Source organism: Uranotaenia lowii, chromosome 2, assembly GCF_029784155.1.
Source record: "Uranotaenia lowii strain MFRU-FL chromosome 2, ASM2978415v1, whole genome shotgun sequence".
Classification (NCBI taxonomy): Eukaryota; Metazoa; Arthropoda; class Insecta; order Diptera; family Culicidae; genus Uranotaenia; species Uranotaenia lowii.
In genome coordinates, this window is record NC_073692.1 from 156,428,993 (window position 1) to 156,452,829 (window position 23,837).

General features: G+C 33.5%; 1 protein-coding gene across 4 annotated transcripts in view; it reads right to left on the minus strand.

Moving 5' to 3' along the window:
- LOC129749967 (protein PALS2-like) overlaps positions 1 to 23,837 on the minus strand; it is a 162,094-nt gene that overhangs the window by 18,815 nt on the left and 119,442 nt on the right. For 3 of the 4 annotated variants that reach the window (XM_055745122.1, XM_055745126.1, XM_055745125.1), the window contains one exon: positions 1,063 to 1,749. In XM_055745122.1, the coding sequence (XP_055601097.1) occupies positions 1,063 to 1,749 (687 nt within the window). The remainder of the gene's footprint in view (positions 1 to 1,062; positions 1,750 to 23,837) is intronic. The other variant, XM_055745124.1, reaches the window with a different exon arrangement.

Below are 23,837 nucleotides of genomic sequence, written 5' to 3' on the forward strand. Positions count from 1 at the left end.
GACAGCAATCGTGCATTACAGTCTATTATATTTATAATTGAATGCACAAAATTAATCATACATCTATAGTTGAATGTATTACATACATTGTTTAATGTACGAAATCAATCAGATTTTCCATTATACGTATTGTTGAAATTTCGCTAATTATAGTTGGCCGAGAAGCAATCAGATATATGATTGAATATAAGAGGATTATTGTTGGAATACAATACTTTTTTCTCCGTGAAAGCCGCAGCCTTTTTAATCTGCACTTCAGTCCGTTTTATTTACCGGAACGGCGTCATTTCAGAACAAACAAAGCTTTTCTAATCTGCGCTTCTTCAATCCGTATTATTTACCGAAACTGGGATCATTTCAAAACAAACAAAGCAGCAGCCTTTCGAATCTGCGAGTCCTAATTCCGAATCTCGCTTTAACACGTCCGACAGAAATAGTCGTAATGTGAGATATCTGTCGTGAACTGACGATTAATTATGAATCATAATTTAAAATCTAGCTTTAATACGCCCGTCTCTCAGAAGATTAGACCAATTACTGATTTGTGTTTTTGTTTACAGTTTGAAGCTGCTATTTCAGTGTTGCCATGTATCTATTTATTTTTATAACTTTTAATTTTATTCTGTACATTCTTCATCTCATCGCTACACATTATTCACAATCTCTCTTGGTCTTCCATGCCAAGTTCAAGAACTTGAAAAACTTGAAAAAACGCAGTGTATGTTTTTCTAGCTTTGAAAAATGAAAAAGACCCTACAAGCTAGAGGTATAAAAAAACACTTCAGCATTTGTTAGATCAAGCTGCTGTAAAATAACTTCAAAATTTCAATCCAGTTTGTTGAAAAAAAAACTCTTATTTTAAATAAACTTGTAAAAACTATATAATAAAAATCAAACTAAAACCACACTTCAACAAAATTTCAAATGAAACACCGCAAACTTAAAAAGTCCAAATAATTACCTACGATCAACTGATTCTGGCAAAAAAGCTATTTAACTGCTAAAAGCTACATCGAGCTAGAAAGAAATGTAATAAAAAAGCATAAAAAACACGTCACTTACCGTCAGTTTCTTCCCTGGCTCTAAATTTTTCCCACTTTTTACCTTGCCACCGGCCATTACAATGCGGGCAGATTTCATCTCCTCCTCCAGGCTGGGACCGATCTTGAGGGTGACCGATTCCTTGGCCCGGGAAATTTCAGTCTGTAGATCTTCCGGTGTCCGCACCTCGACTCCGTTCACTTCCAAGATGACGTCACCCGGATGCAGAAGGCCCTGGCGATCGATCATCCCACCGGCAATGATTCGGGCCACCACCAGCTGCTCGTGATCGTCCACCTCGACGGTGAGCCCCAGGGGTTCGTTCGGATTCCGCCGGATTCCGACCATTTTGATCGTTTCCCCCGGCATCCCTCCGCCCTTGCCTTTTTTGCTGGCCGTCGTGGATGTGGTGATCGTTGCTGAAGCCAATGGGCCTCCGCCGTCTATTTCCTCGGAACTGCTGGCGCCGCTACTTCCGGGCGATTCCGGCTCGGGTGGATGCAGGAGCTTTTGTACTGTGATCTCGCCGACCTCGTCGTGGGATTCGATCAGGGCCCGGAAGTGTGGATAGCGGAATATTCGAGCTAGTTCCCGGGCATGGGGATTCCGAGACAAACTGCACCGATCGACGACTTCACGCAGCAATGGAATATTGTTGAGGCGCGTTGGCTTTATCGGGGGCGCTACTTCTTCAAGCTTATCCTGGATCTGGAAAGTGAATGAAACAGAACAAAAAAATTAATGATAATAATCAAGATCAATCGACAAGGTCAAACTGAAAAATGCGCTCGAAGCTTAACCTGTAGACCAGTCGGTGGCCACGATTCGTTTCTCTCAGTGGTTCAAATTCAAGTGAATAATGAAGTTAATTGCTGGCAGCCAGCTGAAAAAACACGTTGAACTGTTGCCGACATCATTATAGGTAGTGGTGCAGCATTGATCAACTGAGCTAACATATTGTTATAGCTCTCATATGCTGCTACGGGCAAAAGCCACTCCCAGAGGTGAGATATGTTCACGATCACGATCGCACGGTGACACATTTGCTGCACCACTAACCGTGACACTAGATTGATTCACGGTAAATCACGAAAATTTTATAAGTGAATTATGTTTCAACAGATTTTCGCTGGATTCAAACTTTAATGAGCAGATTTTTTAAATTTAAAAAATTTCTGAGATAAACTCTGAACTGTAACACAAATAAATTTGAACTAGTCTTATGAAACATGCATTCGCTCAATGAAGCCGAAGTTTGCTGTTCATTAGTGCCATTGTTTGTATACACCTATCCACAGAATGAAAACAGATATCTACCATAAGTATTCAAAAACGACTAGACGAGAGAATTGTAATCAACAATTGTACGACAATCAACTTGGAATGAATGATCGTGCCCGGATGAATCATCGGAATAAAATTCTGCCCAACAACTGGCATGAATGGTTTTAATTTAGGTTAAACTACATTCGAAGCATTACCTCCTACTAGAATACATGATAACAAACGGGTTGTGCTTAAGGTTTCTAATAATCGACACCATTGATACCTTATTCTATGAAGTGATTAAAATGAGGGAATTGCATAAATTGCGGCGTTTAATGTGCGCTGAAATATTCGTTCGTAAAATCTTAAGATAAATTCTATAAGGCAGTGCAGTGGTTAAATGTCTTTTTCGTTTGTTTTCGAACTGTTATAAAAAAATCAAATCAATGAATCCGATAACGGTTCGATTTCTAAGCCCAAAAAAATTGCAAATGCTTTATTCCAGGAAGTATAGCCATAAACAAAACAAGTTTTGGAAAGTTAAATAAAAATAGAGATCGGATATCATTTGATATCATGAGCTAGAAAATTACTAAGATCAAGAATGATTTGTGTACAGCCAGTGGTTATCGATTGAAGTGGTTCCTATCGTCTGGGAATAACAGCTATTTTTCGGTAAAAAAAACGGGATACCGGTATTTTTTAACCGAAAGAAATTCGAATTTTATTAATTCAATATTATATCATCGGACGTTTGGTAATTTTTCACCAAACGTTTGTTAATCTTTACTGAAATCTAACAAACGTTTCACTAAACTTTGTTTTACCCAACGCGTTGCAACGTTCAGAAAATTTAGAACACTTGCATACAACAGCGCTTTTTATTTTTTTTTATCTGTTTAATACCTACACTAGGCTGCCCCAAATTTGGATGAGAAATTTCAAGCTTGTGAAATCTTATGGGCTTCAGGTCTAAATTCATCCTAGGCCTAGTACAAGGTCTCATGCCAAATTTGGGCCAGATCGGATCATGGAAAAGGGTCGCTCAACGAGCCTGAAGTTTGTATGGGATTTTGGAACATTTTGTCCGGGAGGAATACGAAAATCCAGTGTTTCATGAATAACTTTGGTCCCCTTCGGTTGATTTCTTTTGAAAACGATTTTTCTCAGAGCCTAAACTAAGCAAATATTTCATCCGAAGGCTGCATTTCGATTCGACTTATGATAAAAAAAAATTATTGAACTTCAAAAATGGGGTAACTTTTTTTAGAGTGATATCGATCACTGTTAATGCTGCGTCAAATTGTTCGAAGCAGTGTCTGTAATTAATAGTGATGAATATCAACCTTGAAAAAGATAACTATTTTTTGAAGCTCAATAACTTTTGTGTTTTAACTTAAATTGAAATGCAGTCTTCGGATGAAATATTTGTCATAGTTTAGGCTTTAAGAAAAACTATTTTTAAAAGAAATTGGCCGAAGGGAACCAAAGTTGTTAGCTTAGCTTAGCTTAGCTTAATTGACTACTCACATCCACCTTAAATCATTGAACGCGAAATGCAACATGCAATATAATCTCAATCAGTAGTTTTTTATAAGTTTCGTGAAACTTTAAATACATTTTTATCGATATTAAGCAAACGCATTTCAAATTCCATGATCGCAGGCGTGGCTCAGTAGAACTAATTCCACATCGCCAATGGTTGCTACTCCGTGATTGACCGAGGCCATCAATTTTGTCCAGAGGTCAAATGAATGGTATCTGGGATTGACAGCACATCCACAATGAACAAAACTGATGCTCTCTCTTTATACATCAATAACGGCGCCGGCCACGTCCTAGTAGTCAATGGATAGAAGGAAAATAGAGAAAGGGATTGAAAGAATAATATTTCATGCTTTAGGACCGAGGTTACCTCTGCATCCTAGCAAATCAATTTTTGTTTGGATTGGGTAAAAAGGATATGACTAGGAAACACTTTTGACTAGTGTTATGTAATCAGTGTTAAATTCTATTCTCCTAAGCTCCTGTTATTTGGTTTTAAAACTGTTCAATTCAGATGAGTTTTTTTTAGATAACTACATATCAAAATTTTATCAGAAATCAAAAGGATGAGGCCTTATTGATCATTATTTTCAAATAATGATGAATTCTAAGCTTGTTGGTTTTTTACACTGGTTTTTGAATATAAAGTAAAGATGAAAAAATAAATTCAACGTAAGGCCCTAAAATATCTTACATCTGTTTCCCAAAACTTGTTAACCAGTATGGAAGTATGACAAATACTTAGTCTTTTCGCAAATTCTATTAATTTTATCTCAAAATTTAAATGGTTTTGGGTTTTTCCTGTCACTATGAAAATTTAAGTTTTACTAGAGTTTGTACGTATTCGATGAAAAATTTGTATAGTATGTATAGATGTCAAAATATAATGTCAAATTAGATTGTCATATTTTTGTACAAAAATGAATAACTTTAGTAATGCTCTAGTTATTTGATCGGAAAATTCGTCAAAATATAGAAAATCGTGAATAAAACAGGTCTGAACTTTAATCGTTTGAAAGATATTGAACTTCTCATGGAAGCGTGAATATTTGATACCGAAAATCAATTCAAAGGAATCAGTTAGGTTTGTTAACGAAAAAAGGTAGAAAATGGGATGAATGAAAAGAAAACTAAATATTCACTACTAACAAGAAAAAGCAAATCAAATGCATTACGTTAAATCCGTCTTAGTTGAAAGAAAAGAATGTGTACTTATCCTTGAATGAAAAAAAACTGCTTTCCAAAAATTTTCATCCAACTTCCTGAGTCACTAACCCTGTGCGTAAAATGGACATCATGGGAGACTCCTTTTAATCCATCGTGGATCCATTTCTTGTAGGATTGCCCTCGCTGCTCGATCGGTACGCGTTTTTGAAAATCCCTGGTTAAACTTGATGTGTTGCAATTTATAGCAATTTTTTTCATTTCAACAGTTCTTCAAGTTCAGTTTCAAGTTCTTCAATTAATTTTTATTTTTTCACTTGCTTGATTTTGGCAGATGAAAAAAAAACATGTCTTTCTCGGCACACGCCTACTTCACTTCTCCTGGCCGAAGGGAACCAAAGTTTTTCATGAAAAACTGTATTTTTGTGTTCCTTTCGAACAAAATTCCCAAAATCCCACACAAACTTTAGGCTTGTTGAGCGACCCTTTCCCGTGATTCGATCTGGCCCAAATTTGGCATGAGACCTTTTACTAGGCCTAGGATTAATTTAAGCCTGGAGCGCATGACTTTTTCAAATGTCGGGTCATTTGGGGCACTTAAACCTACACGTAGCAATTATGCATGTTTACATAATCCGTGTATCTATAATTTGCTGTAGCTATAAATTTCCTAGAGGTCATTGAAGTTTAAAAGTGATGCATGTTTGTTGTCTTGGTGGATAGTAGAGAAAGACTACCTATTTGTTCTGAAAGAGAATTCAACATCTTTATACACAGCAAATCGACCATAAATTTTATTGTTTCTAGAAACTAAAATCACAAATTAATTTTTTGGAAAGGAATAATGAAGATTCTTAAACAATTTTTATTTTAGTTCTTGTTACCGTTTTCTTTCGAAAATCGATTGTTCTTAAATCCTGCATTATAAATTAAACCTCATGTGATAGCTGATTCACCTTGCGTATCGATGCTGGTTGCACAAAATGGGAGTTAACATAAGTGACAACCAAAAACCAAACATGTGAAATTTAATTTCAATCATGCGCGGTTCTATGAGGAGGGGTGATTACCCCCCCAAGCAGGAAAAACCTGTTGAAAAAAATACGAAAATGCTCGAGCTTCATAAAAATTTAGAACTTTTTTTAGTTGGAATACCCTTGAATTTTCAAAAATTTTCACTCCGTGGGAATGTTTCTCAAACAAATTGCAGTAAAATTTTCCATTGGGGTGATCAATTTTCCAATAGGCACTCCAGAAGTATAGGACTTTCGTATCATACTTTTAACATAGACATTATTACTTCATGTTAAACCTTTTTTTTGCTGAAAAAATCATACAAGTTTAGCCTTATACCTAGTAACTTACCATTTAAGTTCTACGAATAAATTAATTGTCTAGGAAACAATGTTTAAATTTTTTTTCTCTAAAAACTACATAACCACATTGGCCAAATAACTTAATTTCAGTACTTTGTCGGTTGCAAACATTTATTATATCAGTTGATTTGTTGTCGTAAAAATCGCCACGTTTGTTGTTTCGAAAAAAAGAAGAATATATCTTCTTTGATACAATCAGTGGTTTTTTCTGGCTCAATTTGTCCGTTTTGAAGACTTTTATAAGAATTTATAAGCTCACATTCCAATGCACCAGGCATGGTTCTGTGGTAGCGTGCGCGCCTCTCAACCTAATGGTCGAGATTCGAATCCTGCTGGCTGGCTGTACAAAAAATTTCCAAAAGTAATGCAAGCAGGTAAATTGAAGTAGAAGAAAAAACAACTGCTTGTATCAAAGGAGATATTTTTTTTTTTTCTTAACGACAAATAAGATAATAATATCGCTCTGTGATGGGTTTGAGTTTGTTATGATAAGATCCTGGGAATGCATGAAAGTTTGAGTGCAAGTTTACATTTGCTTACAAGTGAATGATACAATACCAAAATTGTATGAAATCTTGCATCAGTTTGTTGGTGGTTATAATCCTATCTGATTGAGTAATAATCTTGATATAAAGCCATCAAGAGGTGATATAATTTGGATATGATTGCATGGACTTTTTGTAATATTTTTACAATCTACGAGTAGTAAATTTTTTTATATCTCACTAGCAGACCCGGTAAACTTCGTCTTATCATGGCGTCTATTTCCATTTTTTCTTCGCTGTTTAACTTCAAAAAAGCATCAAATCTTGAGTTGTTAAAAGTCTCGCTTTCTTGAACATGTCCTAGTTGTTTCCCATATCCAACTTTTCCGTTTGCTCGAAATGTCCCGCTTAATTATATCGGAATCAAATCTAAGAATTTTTACTCAATTCTATGGGTCTTTTCATAAATTATCAAAAAATTTGTTCCAATCAATCTTACATGCATCCTACATGAATGTTTTTCATTTACATTTCTTTGATTCGGATGCTTTGAATATTGCCGAATTGGTATCAGGTATCAGCTTCCCGTTGCATATTCGATTTTTTCAGCACTCAACGTAACCATCAAACTTGGTAAGCCTTATGCTAAAAGAAATCCATTCTTTGTGACTAGTTCCATAAAAAAACATACGTTGATTATATCTATTCTATTCTATTTTGTTTATTTATAGAGGATTTTAACCAACTTGGTCATTCGTCCTTTTAATCTTGATTATATCATTTATTGTATACCATTTAGTTGATTTACTCCGCTTTGCTCAAGATCACTTTAAGGTTGAAACCAAAATAAAAAAAAATCATTTATTGGAATATATTGCATATGAAACTTTATGGAAGAAGAATTTTGAATATCGGGACAATTTTTGGAGTATTTGCCCAATATTCTGCCTAGCGCAGCACTTTTAGCTTCCGACAGCTTTGGATGGTACATTTTTTAGAACTGAAGAAATAAAAAACATTAGAGAAGATATTTTACAAATCATTTTCAAGCAGCTTGCTGTTCACTTTCCTCACCCAAGCAGTGGTTATTAATATCCATATTTTCATCAAAACCACGTTCAAAAAAAAATTGGTCTTTTTTTTATTTGACGGAACAAAAATTGCAAATTTTATTCCACAAAATATTAACTCAATAAATCAAGTTTTCTTGATTTATTGGTTTAATGTTCAAAGGACTTTAATTTGGTTTTGAAAGGAGAAAAATATGTTTAAATTTTTTGTTATTAACAGTGTTGAAGGTGATTTGCGATTTCATTTAAGATTATGTAATATTTTCAAGATTCAATAAAATTAAATTGGAATGCAGGTTTTAAAAAATTTAATACATAAAAAGAACTAATCTGTTAAGGCTACGATGATTTCATGTGTTCATTCTATTTTCTAGAAATTTTCATGTAAATTCACCTCGAAACCTTTAACATTTAAGTGTCTTTCTTTATTATACATTGTTATTTTTATTAAAGAAACATCGGGGCAAGTGCAAATGGATATCATTACAGTTCAACTTTCATATTCTTTCAAAATGAAAAAGAAAGACTTTAAAATGAATTTAATACTTGTTCCTGTTTGTCTTTTTTATCACCTTTCATTGATATATCTGCAGTTTTTCTCCAGAATAAAATAATTCTTGGTACTTCAATTTTTCTGAATACTGTTTAACCAAAAGACCTTTATTTACGAAGACATTTGTAAATGGTCCATGCCATGGACCGAATGAATTTAAGGAATTATGTTCGTCAAGTTATGTCGTGAGACGGAATACTATATAAATAAATAAATTACGAAGACATTTATTAGTTTTTGAACATCCGCTTCAGATTTAACACTCGGGATACCCTTTCTGACTATTTTAGAGAAAAATTGGTAGGTATATGTTTCATGGCTAATACCGCGCTGCCACTTGTTTCACCGTGTGAAATGACAGGAGTTAATATTATTTTCAACACTTTCAGGTCATCATTAAAACTTATCAAAAAAAAATACTGCTTCTGCTATCAAAAAAATTTTGCTTCTGGAATATCAATCACAAAAAAAATTTCAACAAAAGCGCGAATCTTAAGTTATTTTTAAGAATTTTGTGTAGACAAACAGGGAGCCTGTAAACAGTTTTTCGGTGAAAGATTTGAAAAAAGTTGAGTTTATTTAGTCAGATTGTTTATTTGGGCCCAACCATTTATAAATTGAAAAATCGTGCATACATTTTTTGTAAATGTTGAAGGTTTGCACTTCTTTACATTCGGCCTTTAAATAAACATCAATCCTATATAATCCATTTTAAAGGACAGGGTCTTGTTCAGTTCATGTGTCTGTTCATTTTCAACGGATTTTGTAGTTGTTCTGTTAATTTAAAGGCGCTTGATACAACTTCAGTAAAGCACATTTGTACATGTTCGAAAAATGTTTCTAGGCGTATTGGATTATGAACCAAATCTTTCGACTTTTCTTTTTTCAAATGTCCGTAAAGAGTCATACCATTATTTCATATGCATCAGTACTAAATTCATATTTTCCAGACAAAAATTCCTTCTTTAAATAATACGAATTAAAGTTTAATTTTTTTTAATCGTTTAAATGGTTTTGATTTGATCGGCAAAATATCAATTTGGGTAACATCTAGGCGTCATTCATTACTATGTGCTGTACAAATGATATAGGAATCAAGAAGAAAAAAAAACACATCTAGGCTTCATATGGCCACCACATGCATTGAAATTATGCTTGGTTGAAAAATGCGCGCACAAATATTCCCACTAATCACAATCAGTATGCTATGCCATGGTTACTACCCTCTCTCGACGTTTGCTCGCGACGCCTCGACCATGGAGACGTAAAAACAAACCGCCCGGCCGGCGCCCAAAGGAAAAAAAATCTCGAAAAAATGGAAGCCATGACTTTATTTTAATTGAAAAAACTACAAATTTAATTAAAACGGACAATCGATGCGACTTTTGGTTAATTTTATTCGATATAAAACGATTCGCATGCCTACAGAATATTCTAAAAATAATTTTATTTGCATCCTTTGTGTAGTTTCGGAGAAGTAGTACTACAAACACCGTTACAAGAGAATTTTATATAATAGATTTTTATAGGAAAAAAATAATATTGAAATATCAAATCTTGATATTATTTTGTTTTCCTCTTCTGTTTGGGGGTAGCAATCACTTTTTTTTCAATTGAGTGTTAGCAACAGATTTATGAGAAAAATTTCATCATGGAAAAAAAACGGCCATATGCATTATCTGAGCAAAATCTCTGCTTAGTTGGACTTGATTTAAGGGTGCTGAAGAGAGCTCAAAGTTTTGATTTTTCACCCTAAAAATTCACCTTTTTAAGGGAACTAAATAAACTAGGGAAAATGAAAATTCAATTCCAAATGACTTTAAACGTCAAGATTTGGTTTTATACCGAAAAAAAATTGTTGCCGAAAATTAACTTTCTGGCACTTTACAGGAACTGACGGTTTTCTAAGCAAATACAAGTGTTCTAGGAACACTTTATAAAGTACCGTAAACTGGGGTGGCTTGATCACTTTTTTATTAATTAAAAAAAATCTCGAAGGGGTTTCTTTTTGGTTACAACTGAAAGTTTCAAAAAAATTACAATTTGATCATCCAACTTATTTGAGGCCCAATCTCTTACATTTAATGCCATTCAACTTTCAAAGCTTGAAAATATCAGATGCAATCATTTTTTGTTTTGTTTAAAATTTTTGACATTTTGAGCCATCTCGTCGACTGTATTCGAAAAAGTATTATGGTGCTGCATACATTTCAATATTTAAAATATGAAATTTTTCAAAAAAAAAATTGACTACGAAAAATAACAAAATTATAATCTTCTAGAACTTTCTACACAAATCAAACATTTCAGTTATCTTTTTTTTCAAATTTCACTGCTGAGATTTATTTCTCAACACTTTTTCTGACCAGGTTTTCTTTCGGACGAACTTAGTGCTTTTTCGCAAAATAACTTTAATATAAGCACAAAAACTAAACTCTTACAACGCTGAAAAGTTGAATCCCGTAAAATCTATCATAGCCCTCCAAGTGCTTCAAGTTTATTAGCAGAAATCTTTGCTGTAGGTCTTCGGAAAAATGTACATTTTTAGGAGTTTGAAGTTCCAATTTCAACCTTTTTAAAATTTTATGAATAAAAGCCAAAATTCATTCATTTGAAGATTGATGTAGGTATCAGTTTCCAACATAGATAAACACTTTCAAGATACACAAACTTTAAACTAAACTATTTTTACGGTAGGTATTCGTTCTTTCAAAGTATTAAGGAGCTATATTAAACAATAAAAAACTGCTACAAAACTATCATTAAGCTGCTAACAGAACATTGGGGAAATAATAATAGTACCAACGGTTTGAAACCTATCGAAATCAAATTTTACTAATTCAACAGTCATTTCGTGTCTGTGTGAAGTACTAATCACCTTGCAAAGCAGTCCTCGGAAGAGCTGTCTTTCTCGGAAAGCTCTTTATTTTAAACGCCTTAGTAGCAAAATTTTTCGTGCACGTATCCGGGCTATATTATCTACAAAACCTGGCAAATCCAGGCATTTGTTTTCAAAATTTAAAACCCCAAAAATCGGGCAATATCCAGGCTAATTTGGTCCAAAAAGCTTCCAAAAACAGGTAGTGATTAATTTAAATTTAATTTAAATAAGAAAAATGTATTATCTCTGTTTGTGTCGTTTGTTTAGTTTTGCGATGAAAATCTGGGAAACATCCGAACATATTTCCATTGAATATCTAGAATCTTGAAACAGATCTACAGAAAAAAATACTAGTCTAAAGAAATTCTTAAAAATGACAGAAAAAATGTTCATGAAGTTTGCATATTTGTTTTTTTTTCATCAATTTTTTTTATTTTTTTTTATAATTCTTTATTTGAAACGATTTTCATCAATTTCAAAATACAAAAATATCAAGACCACCACCACCAATAGCTTAGAAGTGCCTACAAATAATTGACGAACTTTTGATTAACATAGAAGAGAGTTTTTGAGTTTATTTTTTTTCACAAAACTATTAGTTTGGTTCGAAACATTCGACTAATTAGTAGGGGAGAGTGGGGTAACGTGGGTTACTCTGAATATCTCAGATGTGTGTTTAGATAAAAATCTCAGTCTAACTGTCATCGCCGTCGCTTTGTGTAAGCATATTTTTCTAAATGTTGTTGACTTAAATACGCATCATATTCTGCTTTTATTTATAAAGCTTAAAGTCATTTTTGAGCGGATTTGTGACAACGTAATAACTTAACTACACAATTTTGGTTATTAAACAGACAGAACTCGGGGAAAATAATGTATTAAAAAATTTAAAAAAATTGCCTAACGATATCTTAAAAATGTAGAAAACCTTTCCATTTATATTTTTATTTTTATCTTTTATAATAAAGAAGTTATGAAGCAATGAAAAAAGTGGCCCATGATACCCCACACTCCCCTAATCTTCAAAGTCAACTACCAGTTTGATAAAAAAAAAATCTTTATGCGATAACAAAATAACTTAGACCTTCATATGTTTACTGATGTGCCAATTGTGCAAAATCTAAGTACGTTTTGCTTACATTTCTAACACATCTAAACAGCGCGATTCAACTACATTATCCAAAAGCAATTTTTAAAGTGCATTAACTTCAAACATGCAAGCTCAACGAAAAAACATCAAACATTCCAGGGGCTGGCTCTCGAAAAACTAGAACTCTAACTTTTAGATGCCGAGAGATTGTTTCGCAGATATCAGGTGAAAAGTTAACAAGTGAATTGAATTTTCAACCAAACCCAAACTTTTCAACTTATCGTTTTCCGCCCGTCGTCACGCAACCATTTAAATGTTTTGGGTAGTCGGTGCAATCAAAAAATAGAATCTGTGCTACCGGAAGCGGTAGCGAGCCATGCAAATGAATCTCATTAGGGAGAAATTTTGAAAATAAAAAGTGTGATTAGGCCACAATTAAGGGGTTGATTGTTTGGTGAGCTTTATAGAAAAAAGCTTAATTGAGCCGGAAATTGGAAAGTGTTGATAAAAAACAAATCAACGAGAAAATCTAAGAACAGGTTGGAACATTATGTCAAATCATTTTTCTAAATGAGGAAATTTGTCCCAGATTTCATTTCCATCATATTCTCACATCTTAGTCTAAGTTGATTCAAGCTGGTTGTTGAATGATTTTTTGAAATTATTTGACCGTGTTTTCACCATTTCAAAGATTTTGAGTAGATACCTACATGTGAAGATTTTCTTGAAGAAGTAGCTAGTTCAAAGTTTTCATGAGAACATTTACGCAATCTAAATACACTACTGAATCATTTCATAACCAAAGATTTTCTCATAGACATAAAAAGCACCTCCAAGTCATAGATCCCAAATTTTTCTCCCCCATTAAGTTGAACTGAACACTGCTTTTAGATGCAGGAAGGTATAATTTGTGGTTCACCGACAACACTGCCCTTTACATTTATTGAATTACGTGTCTCATTTTGAACAGTAAGCAGCAGCAATGGACTCATAACAACTTGAGCTGCTTCATTTGAAATGGTTTCCGCAATGGAGTTCCTACTTACGGTTTGATTTTTAGAAAGAAAAAAATAAAAGTAATTGTCTTTCCCATGGATCTTGGATTATAAGATGATTTCTAACATCCGTGCACCACTTTCGTTTTCGTTTTCGATTTCCTAGCAGCTAGAATCATGTTTCAATTTAATAACTTGGAACTGCAACTCACCACCTTCTGCTTAGCCGGGCGCAACTTTATGGCTTTACATTGAACAAACATCAATCAAAACAAACCGTAGAGCGAACTCGTCGAACTCGAGCTGTCGACAAATCAACCGGAACTGATCGGTGGAATCGGTTTCACTTGCCAGGTAAGTGAAATAAAGAAAGGTTAGGAAAGAAGGATTCTCGAGTTTATTGGGTCATTGAACGAATTATTTTCCCTCGGCATGGTGGCGTTTTCTCCGGTCTTCAGCTGTGGGTACATGCAATTGAGAAACTTTCTGAGCGTGACTTGCAAGTTTCCTTCGGTACCTGTAGGAACATAACATGAGGGCACCTGCTATTATGATGTCAGTGTTTCATGAAGAATAGTGACGAAATAACAAGTGCTGACGAGAAAAATTCAGAACGAATGTTTTAGAATAAAGTTTTCTAACAATCATTATATTTAAAAATGAATTTCTGTTTGTTTGGTTTGAGACCCCTTCCTTTAACGGGAAGGGGGAGGGGTCATCCAAATAAAAGAAACATGATTGAATAACTCGATAAATGGAAGCAAATGGAACCAAACTTGGCATGCAAGGGTATTTTTGAGTAGATCAAACATTTCTAAAATAGTTTGATACGCCTGTCTCCTTTCAGTGGGGTGATTCAAAGGGGAGAGGGGGCTCCCATACAGATTTTTGAATAACTCGAGAATATCGAGCAAATTGAACCAAATTTGGCATGGGAGGATGTTTTGATATGGGAAAAAGGTTCTATGATTATTTAAGGCCCCTCCCGACTTTCATTGGGAGGATAGGAAGGGGAAGGGAAGCATTAATACCATTTTTTACATAATTCTATAACTTATGCGGCGAAATTAACCAAATTTGGCATGTGAGGCTATTTCGGTGAACGAAATTTGGTGTTCCCAATGGAGCACCTTCCATATAAATTTCGAAGGGTGGGGGGGGAGGGGAGTGGTGTGACAAGAGAAGAAATGAATATTTTTTTCCGGCCTAATTGATCAAATGGATCTCTGAAACTATTCGAAAAAACGAAACCACATGGGAGAGTATTTGGCAATGAGAAGATTTCTATGCATATTTGGGAACTCTCCTTCAGTTCAGTGGGGAGATAAATAGGAAAGAAAGAGGCTCTCAAATAGTTCTTTGCTCGATAACTTTTTAAGTTTATGGGGTCGAATTGGGTTGACAGAATATATGGAAACAAGAAATGATTATTGGAGACTCCTTACTGATTTTCGGTGAAGAGAAAGAAAAAAGGCTGGGTGAACGCATTCCTTTTTTTTAACATTACTCGAGAAATGATCGAGTTAAATTTAGCTTAGAAAAAGTTTGGGTACGAGAAATGTACCTCTAATGCTCTCTTTTTCTAATGACCCGGGAACTGATTAACCCCATGGGAAGAAATTTAGCATGAGAGAGATATTTAATACTAGTGAAAAAATAATTTTATTTAGTAGAATATATAGTAGAATAAGTAGAACTTATAAGTAAATACATACAGAATCTTAATTTCAGATACAAAATAGTGATTGGAAAATAAATTCAAAGATCAGATTTTGAAAACAAAAAATTAAGAAAATAAGAAATTATCTTATTGTTGAAACTCAAATTACACCATTTATTTTGAGAAGATGATTTTGATGGATGTTGAAATTTAAATATTTGTGTTAGCAAATCAAAAGTTGAATACAGTATTAAAATTTATATCAATTTACCAAGGCAGCAAAGCACACCGGGTCAGCAAGTTTAAAATAAGATTTCAAATCGTTCACAATTCTTATTGAAAAAAAAATAGGAAATCAATTTTCAAAATAAGTCCTTTTTCATCGAAGTTCTGTTCAAATCCCAATGATCCTGAAAGAACATTACGATCCATATTGTCCTTCTATGAAAAATTCTTTGTCAAATCAATATTTGGCAACGAGTCAGATTCCTTGAGGTTGGCAAAATAAGCACTTCGTTACATGTAATGATTTCGATTAATAACGTCAGATTTAGTAAAAAAACATTGTTTTATGGTATTTTAAGACTGAAATCGCCGAAAAACTTTTGCAGTATTTGGAATTTATTTTGACGTAATTATCCTTGAAGGCATTATTTAACGAGGGACTAAGTAGTTACAATCAAGGCCGTGCGAACGGGGGGGTTTTAGGAGCTTAACCCCCGCCCCCACCCCCCCCCCCCCCCCCCCCCAATGGGGTTTTTTTCAAAGACAAATTTTTTCCGTTGTATCTGAAAATTACGTTATCTTAAAAGGTGGTTAAATAAGTGTAAACAAGCAAGTCAGAATTTTGGCTCGCCTCCGGCGGAATTATGTATTTAATCACTCACGGCTTGAGACATTTTATTTCACGACACTATATAACGTTCACGAATTGAAACTTATTTTTAATTGAAAATTTCGAGTTGCAATTCAATTGACCTTTTGTATTGAAACTCTATACTTGACATACTAAAATCCTACCTCGTCTTCAGAATGGGTTTTTATTGAGAAGTGTAACTAAACAAGAATAGATTTTGAAAAGAACCATTTTAACTTCAAAATTAGCTCATCGAATACTAATTTATACCATTTATAAACCAACATGCGTTTTCCTCTCACAATGGAAACAGAATTTGCAGAAAAATCTAAAATCTAATATTCTCTACCTTTTAACTTAAAATTTTATTTTATACTGACATGAAATATTCTTCTTCACGAAACCAATTTAGGTCGGAAACTTATTTTGAGTTTCTTTTTCTTCCAAATGCAAAAGGGTTTGATAAATTATTCAAGTTCACAAAATTTACGTTTTTCCGAGGTGCAATGCAATTAAAACGTATTTTTGACTAATTTGAGTGCTCTTAATCTAAATATGCAATTATTCTATCCCCTTTTGTTATTGAAATTACTTTTCAAAACTGGTTAAAATTATTGAAGGAAGTTCTGCACTTTTTTTTTACTTGAAAACAATAACATTGCATTCTAAATTAAAGTTTAGATCTATTATCAACTTTCATCAAGACTCAAGTAGTTTTACTTTCATGACTTTTATGAAGATCTGTTTTGGAAATTTTTAGAGTATGTGATAATAATGAGTAAGAAAATGCTGTAAGAAATTCATTTCATTATCAAGTGTGAATTTTTCGTATTTTTATCATTTTTAGCTAAATTTAAATTTTGATGATGATTGACTTAACTCACATTCTAAAGTAGGAAATTTTGTATTTTTTATTTTAATTTAACAATAATCCGGGGTGAATTGGACACCCCTCTTTTCTAAGGAAGTGCGTATTTTCTTAAATAAATTTTCATGAGAACAGTTTTGTAGTTCTTATAGTATTAAAGTTTAGCAAAAAACGCAATCTTCATTTACACTTTACAGAAATATTTAAGAAAACCCAACTTAGTCTTCAAGCTCCAACTTTTTTTATTGCGAAATTCTTGCGTATATAATATCAAAATTAGTGCAAAGTTGAATTAAGGTGTAAGTAAATCTGAGAAATTGTAAACTGATAAAAAGTTCAAAAAACAACCAATTTTGAAAATTTTCAGAAATTCTGTGTTTTGTATTTTTCAAATCTAACGATGTGAAGAGGTGCCAAATTCCGTCAATTTTTCAATCTTTTTTTCAATTTTTTTCTGGTATGACTCAAGCAATTTTGACAGTTCATTGATTGAAAAGTAAAAAAATATTCTTGTGCGCAACGTATAGCTTCTAACTTCAGCTTTCTCGGAACTAAGAGGATTTTTTTTAGCATTTCTTAGCTGATCTGCAGTATTTTTTACGAAGCATGTTATCCCGGATTATTTTTCTTAGACTTTGAATAACGGAAAATTGAACTGTTGTAGCTCAACATTGTTTGAGAAACATTTGAGTTACATTACGAGGTTCCCAAAACTATAAATTTTGTAGACATCGTACAATGGGAAAAAAGTGTATAATCCATAAAGAATTTCAATAGCTCCCATCCTACATGAAAAAAATTATGAAAATATATTTTCCTTGACTTAAAATGTCCGGAGACTCGATTGGACATAATAACAGATGTGTGTAGTTCCTTTTTAACCCCTTGTTCCACTTTATTTTGTGAACAATCCAGAAAAACACTGATTTGTACTAAAAAGATTTGAACAAAAATAGACCTACCTTGTGTGATTTTTTCTGAGGAATCAAATGAAGGTTGATTGAGCTACCACACGCTTTGGAAAAAGAAGTTATGGCTGATTTGACTCTTGATTCTCCTAATTTTTTCAATTAACTACGAAAACAGTAAGTCCGGACTAGAAAATTTTGAACCAATTGATACCTATCTTGTGGGATTTTTCCAAGAAATCGAATGAAGGCTGTTTCCTGCCATCGCACGCATCGAAAAATGGAGTTATGGCTGTTTTACCCTCTATTCCCCTACATTTTTCAAAAATGTCAGTGCATGTTTGGACTTGAAAATTTAAAGCTAAAGCTTAACCATTTGAAAAAGTGTAGGTGAATTGTGGGTAAAAACAGCCATAACTCCATTTTTCTATACGTGCGGTGGCTCAGTCTTCATTGAATTCGTCGGAAAAAGTCACACAAGATAGGTATCATTTGGTTCAAAAAATTTATGTCTGTTTTCATTATTAGTTCAAAATATAGGGGAGTCGAGGGTTAAATCAGCCATAATTCCATTTTACGAAGCGTTCGGTGGCTCAAACAGCCTTCACTTGATTTCTCGGAAAAAATCGCTGAAGATAAGTCTCATTCGGTTTAAACTTTTCAAGTCCGAACACGCTTTTTTAGAAATATTCTCGGATTTCTCGGATAAACAATCACACAAGAATGGTATCATTTGGTTCAAAATTTTCAAGCTCGAACTTTATTTTTCATAATTATTTGAAAAATATATAGGGGAATCGAGGGTAAAATTATTTCCGAAGCATTCCTGTAGTTTAAACAGTCTCCATCCGATGCTTGTCAAAAATCACACAAGAAAGGTTTGGACAAGGGACATTTCGGGACAAGGGAAAGTATATATTGATAGATTTGGTTCTTTTAGGAGGGAAGATATTGAATTTCTCAGCCTGATTGTTAGCCTGGATGTTCCATTGAGGAATCATCAAAAAATACACGATATGATTTTTTTTAATAATCTAAAATTAAAAGGTATCGATATCAAAAAATCACACAATATGAGAGCTCAATAGATATAGCTGCCAAAAAGATGCGGGCAAATGTTTCAGCCCGCTTCAGGGATCAACGAAATTTATCATAAAACTAAGAAGGAATTATTTTTTCATCCAAACTAATCAACTTCTAAAACGTTACGCCCACCAAAATCTGATAATTAAAGTATTTTTGAAATTTTTAAATCTCATCTAAACTTCGTTATCTGTTTCCTAGATATTCTAGAAACATTTAATTACTTGCATCCCTCTGATCCAAGCAAAAAGTAGGTCTGAATTAAAGAATTTGAACATTGAAAGGTTTATTTTTCTTCCCGAAGCTTCAAAAAATCTAAAACTTTTGTTCTATAGTCTGTCACAGAAATTTTATTCGCAAGGTTACTAAAATCTGTTTCAATATTACAAACCCTCAATTTGGATAGTTTTTTTACAGTTTTTAATTACGCAACAGTAGACAGTAAACAGTGACATTTGACCTATTTGAATTTTAGTTTGATGTTGGATATTTGAGTAAAATTCTCTTAAGATAACGTTTATGTTAATGAAGAAATAATTATAACGTTAAAAAATTCCAACAATTTTTTATTCTCAATTAACAGCAGTTAATTCTTCATCATTTAATTAAATTTAAATTTTTACAAATTGAATATCATAAAAAAGGAAGACTACGTCTCAATAAAATATTCAGATTATTCTTGTTCATTTCTCGCATTCATGATTCGCCACAGTTCGTGGCCTTGAGGATAGCTTTCAAGTCTTCTAAGTCAACGGTCCTGAGATCGAATCGCGGTAACGTAGTACACTTTCTGTGGGTTGGTGATATTAGCGTTTGTAAGATGATCATCATCATCTTCATCATACCCTCGAAAGACGTAAGCTTAGAGTTAAGTAAAAGGAATCCCTTCGAGGAAACATCGTATTTCATCAGGAGGATGCATCCTTATACAAGCCATGTGGCAAACATCTCTAAAATTTAAGCTTTTTAGACGTTAAAGCTTTCAGTTCCAATGCTCTCAAGGCAAAAAGAGAGTCTGAAACTGAATAAAAAAAAAAGCTTAAAAATGACATTCACTGACACTCAACAAAAATATATTTTATTGAGTAATTGTATAAAGTTGCATCCTCCTGTGTTTCATTAACATCCTGTATGTGTATGTGTTCGTTTGAAGAAAAAATTTATTGAATTTAGTTGTTGAAACCTGTCTTTTAAAAAAAAAATCTTTTGATATAACGCAGCTCCCAATTGAAAAGTGAAAAAAATCAGTTGAGATTTATAGACAATCTATAGACGCACTCCACCGTGATTAAAGTTGTTTGTGATGTGATCGATTACTTTTGTGACGTGAATGCACGTTAGAATTGACCATTTTCGACTTCAATACATATCACTTCGATTTCCTGTCTTCTGTGTGGAAATAGGATATTGGTGTCTTCGAATAAGTTGTAGAGAAAACAATTTTTCACAATTTGACGTTCATAGCTTCTCGATTGAACAATAACGAACAAAATTGTGCTTCTTAAAAAATGTGACGTGAATTCACTCAATTAAAACAGGACAGGGTAGTGTACTGAATTCACATCGCGAAATTTCAAGTTATTATGGAAAATTCTTTAGAGCCTTCAAATTTTATGTACCCTTTCAAAAGTTATGTTTTGTTATTCAGACTTGTAGAATCACTAATTATCAGTATGTTTCCCTAACTTTTTCCTTATTTCGATTGGCACGCCTCTTAAAGTTTAAAATTATTTTTCATAAGAGTCTTATGAAAAACTTTCAATTTTCATACAAAGTTCTTATGAAAAATAGGAAAAAGGCATTGTGAAAAAATAATGAACACATTCATTCCACTAGTCATTTTTTATCCGTCTAACGAAGTTGTGGTGTTATCAACTTTATTCTTCTAAATGGTATGTTTGCAATAATTTTTCTTTTCTTGTGAACGTTAAACATTTTTTTACAATATTTTTTTATAAAGAACAAATTATTTTTGATTTGTAAAAATCCGACCATTTGGATGGTATGCTCTTCTCTTTTAAATTTTACAAAAAATTAAATTTAGTGGCGCAAATTCACTCATTCGTGCTGTTGATACTCAGCTCGATTCCAACCGATTTCTATAAAATTTAGTATTTTATAATCCTCTCATCATTTTCAAAAAAGATCTTGTTTTTTATTGTATTACAATATAAAAGTTTTCGCGTAAAATTAAACAGTTACCTGTTTTTGTGACGTGAATTCACTCGTTTGCGACTGTTTTTGTTCACTTTTTAAATCAAACCCATTGGATATTTAAAAAAAAAATCTTTTTTTTTACACAATCAAGGAGTAGTTTTTGGCTTCAAATCGTTTAAAAAAAAATCAAAAACAATCAATCCATATATTTTAATTAATTATTGTGTCAAAATTGTCAACATTTACACTTTTTTCAAAAAAAAAATCAAAGTTATATAAAACATGTAAAACAATGTTTTTTTCGCTTTTTTCGTTGGTTTTGTGTGATATGAATTAGGCGGCATCCATAAATTACGTAACGCAAAAAATGCACTTTTTCGACCCCCTCCCCCCCGTATGTCACAAATCGTAACGCTTCAACGTACCCCCCTATGAAAATTACGTAACGCTGATAATTACCCCCCCCCCCCCTCATCTTCTCATGTTTTTAAATACTGATTTTCGAAAGTAAAAAAAAAAGATTTTTCTGTAAAATGTTATTAACGCTCTCGAAACGGAAATACTATCTATCCAAATCGTTTCTTAGCACTGATTAAAGGTAACTCTCTGATAAAATGAATTGATTGTCTTATTACGAGTTGTGCTGTGCTTGTTAACTGATGATCTAGGTATCTTGTTTACTTTATTTTGTTCAAGGAGCATAACTTTTTATGCAAAATATACTCCACTTAGAAATATTCGTCGGAATAATCAAAATTGCATTTTTTTTAACTAATTGACAAAAAATAGTTGAATTTCCGTCTTAAGGCTAAATAGAGTTCTTGGTGGTAAATGTTTTCCAACGGTTATTTCACGTATATGCAATACACATTTCAAGGAGTCTATCTCAGAATCTTTGAAGAGGAAAGGATACAAACCAGTTTCAATCAGCTTACAAATTTTAAACTGATTGTGGTTTGCAAATCATTCTGCAAAATTTGCAAGACATGCATGACAAAATTTGAAGGAAAAAATCGTTACGTAACGATGAGCGTACCTCCCCCCTCCCCTATGTCACAATTCGTAACGCTCGAGCTTACCCCCTCCCCCCCCTTAGAGCGTTACGTAATTTATGGATGCCCCCTTATCCAAATTATTGACAAGTTTGAGAATATTTTATACGCTAACGTATAAAAGTCACTTGTGAGCGGTACAATCACGTGGAATGTCTCTTTAGTCGATTTGGTAGGCTTAGCAAGTTTTTAATTTAGAGAACTTTGAATAATCACTAAGTAATTAAGTTTTTAATTTTAAATTATATTTAAAAGCAAACGCAGGCCTGCCCCAAATAGAGATTATTGGTTTCCGCTCTTTGCATACGGAATTATCACATCAGCAACGAATTAGGGTTAATTGAACCGTCTCGCATATCTAGGTACAATCCCATTCCGTGCGGTGGAAGTGAATGGAAATAGGTAAGTAAAATAAAGCTCGGAAACCGGTTTCCAAATGGAGTAACTTTTCTAAAGAAGTGTTTCCATATTGCTTAGCTTCCATTTACCTGAAACATTCTTCTGACCAACTGCAGCAGCAGTTGTAATGCAATATGTTGATTCTGTTTTGAACCGGTTTTGAGGTTTACGAGTGGAAAGCACCCTAACGGAGTTGGTATCTAAATACCCAAGTAGATACCGTATTTTACACCTGTTGGATAAGAACTGTCACCAAAGCCACAAGCCCCATTTGAGCACGATTAGGCATTAGGGCTTCTATACAGAATATCTATAGGAATTACCGGAACAACAATCACGTGACGTCAATTGCGATGAGGGTGTGGCACTCCTCCAACCAGACCGAACCAAACGGGTTGCGTGCTCTTGCGTCACTTTTGTTTTGATCGGTCTACTTTTCTACGCAGAACGAAAGGGCACATACCCTTATGAGACGTTGTTTAGACTAATTTCCGACAAACGGAGATTTTGAGCTAAGTTTTTTTAATTTATTGCTTTGGAATGTTATAGTCAAATTTTTAAGAAACTTATTCATAAAAGAAAGTGTCATTTTGTTATGCTACGCTTGATTTATTCGTTACTGTTATGAATGAAAGTGGGCGCCATCGTGAAACTATAACGACCAACGCCCTTACAATTATCTTGCACTTGTGCAGCGTTGTGAGTTCAAATCAAATATTACGTACGTAAATATGCAGCACTTTATAGATGATGAATTCCTAGGAAAATACATGCTTTCCACAAATTTAAACGTAATTTGTTGTTAATTTCATTAACTCAGAATATGAAACAATCAGTCTAATGACACTTCAGGGAGTAAAAGTTTATGAAAAGTTCAAATGAAAAAGTCATTGTTTGACTGAACGATCCAATTCTGGCATTTGTTATTACTTGGACTCTCTGTTTTGACAGCCAGTTTGCAAACGTTTAACTGGCATTTGAAAGGTGCAATTGAAGTGCAGAAACACTTGCGCACCAGACCACTGCACTCTCGCTGCCTTCTGGCGTAGGCGTCAGATGGAATTTAGAATTCAACCCAGAATGCAACGGAGACACAAAACACAGGGTGAGCGTTGATGAATTTTATAATAATAAATAACTATGCAGGTGTGCTGAGCTTTACAGGTTGTGATGAATGAATTCGGAAAGAGGTTGTTGACATTTTGGTTATAAGAAATAATCTCTTGCCGGCACCAATAAAATGCATTAATTTTTATTCTGTTGTAAAAAGCATCCGTCAAAAATGAGCTGAATTTATAGCTACAGAATCTCCCTCAAATTCAACTGGATAAGATAAGGACTGTACTCGAAAAAAATTCACCATTTACTTTTGTGAATAAATTTTAATT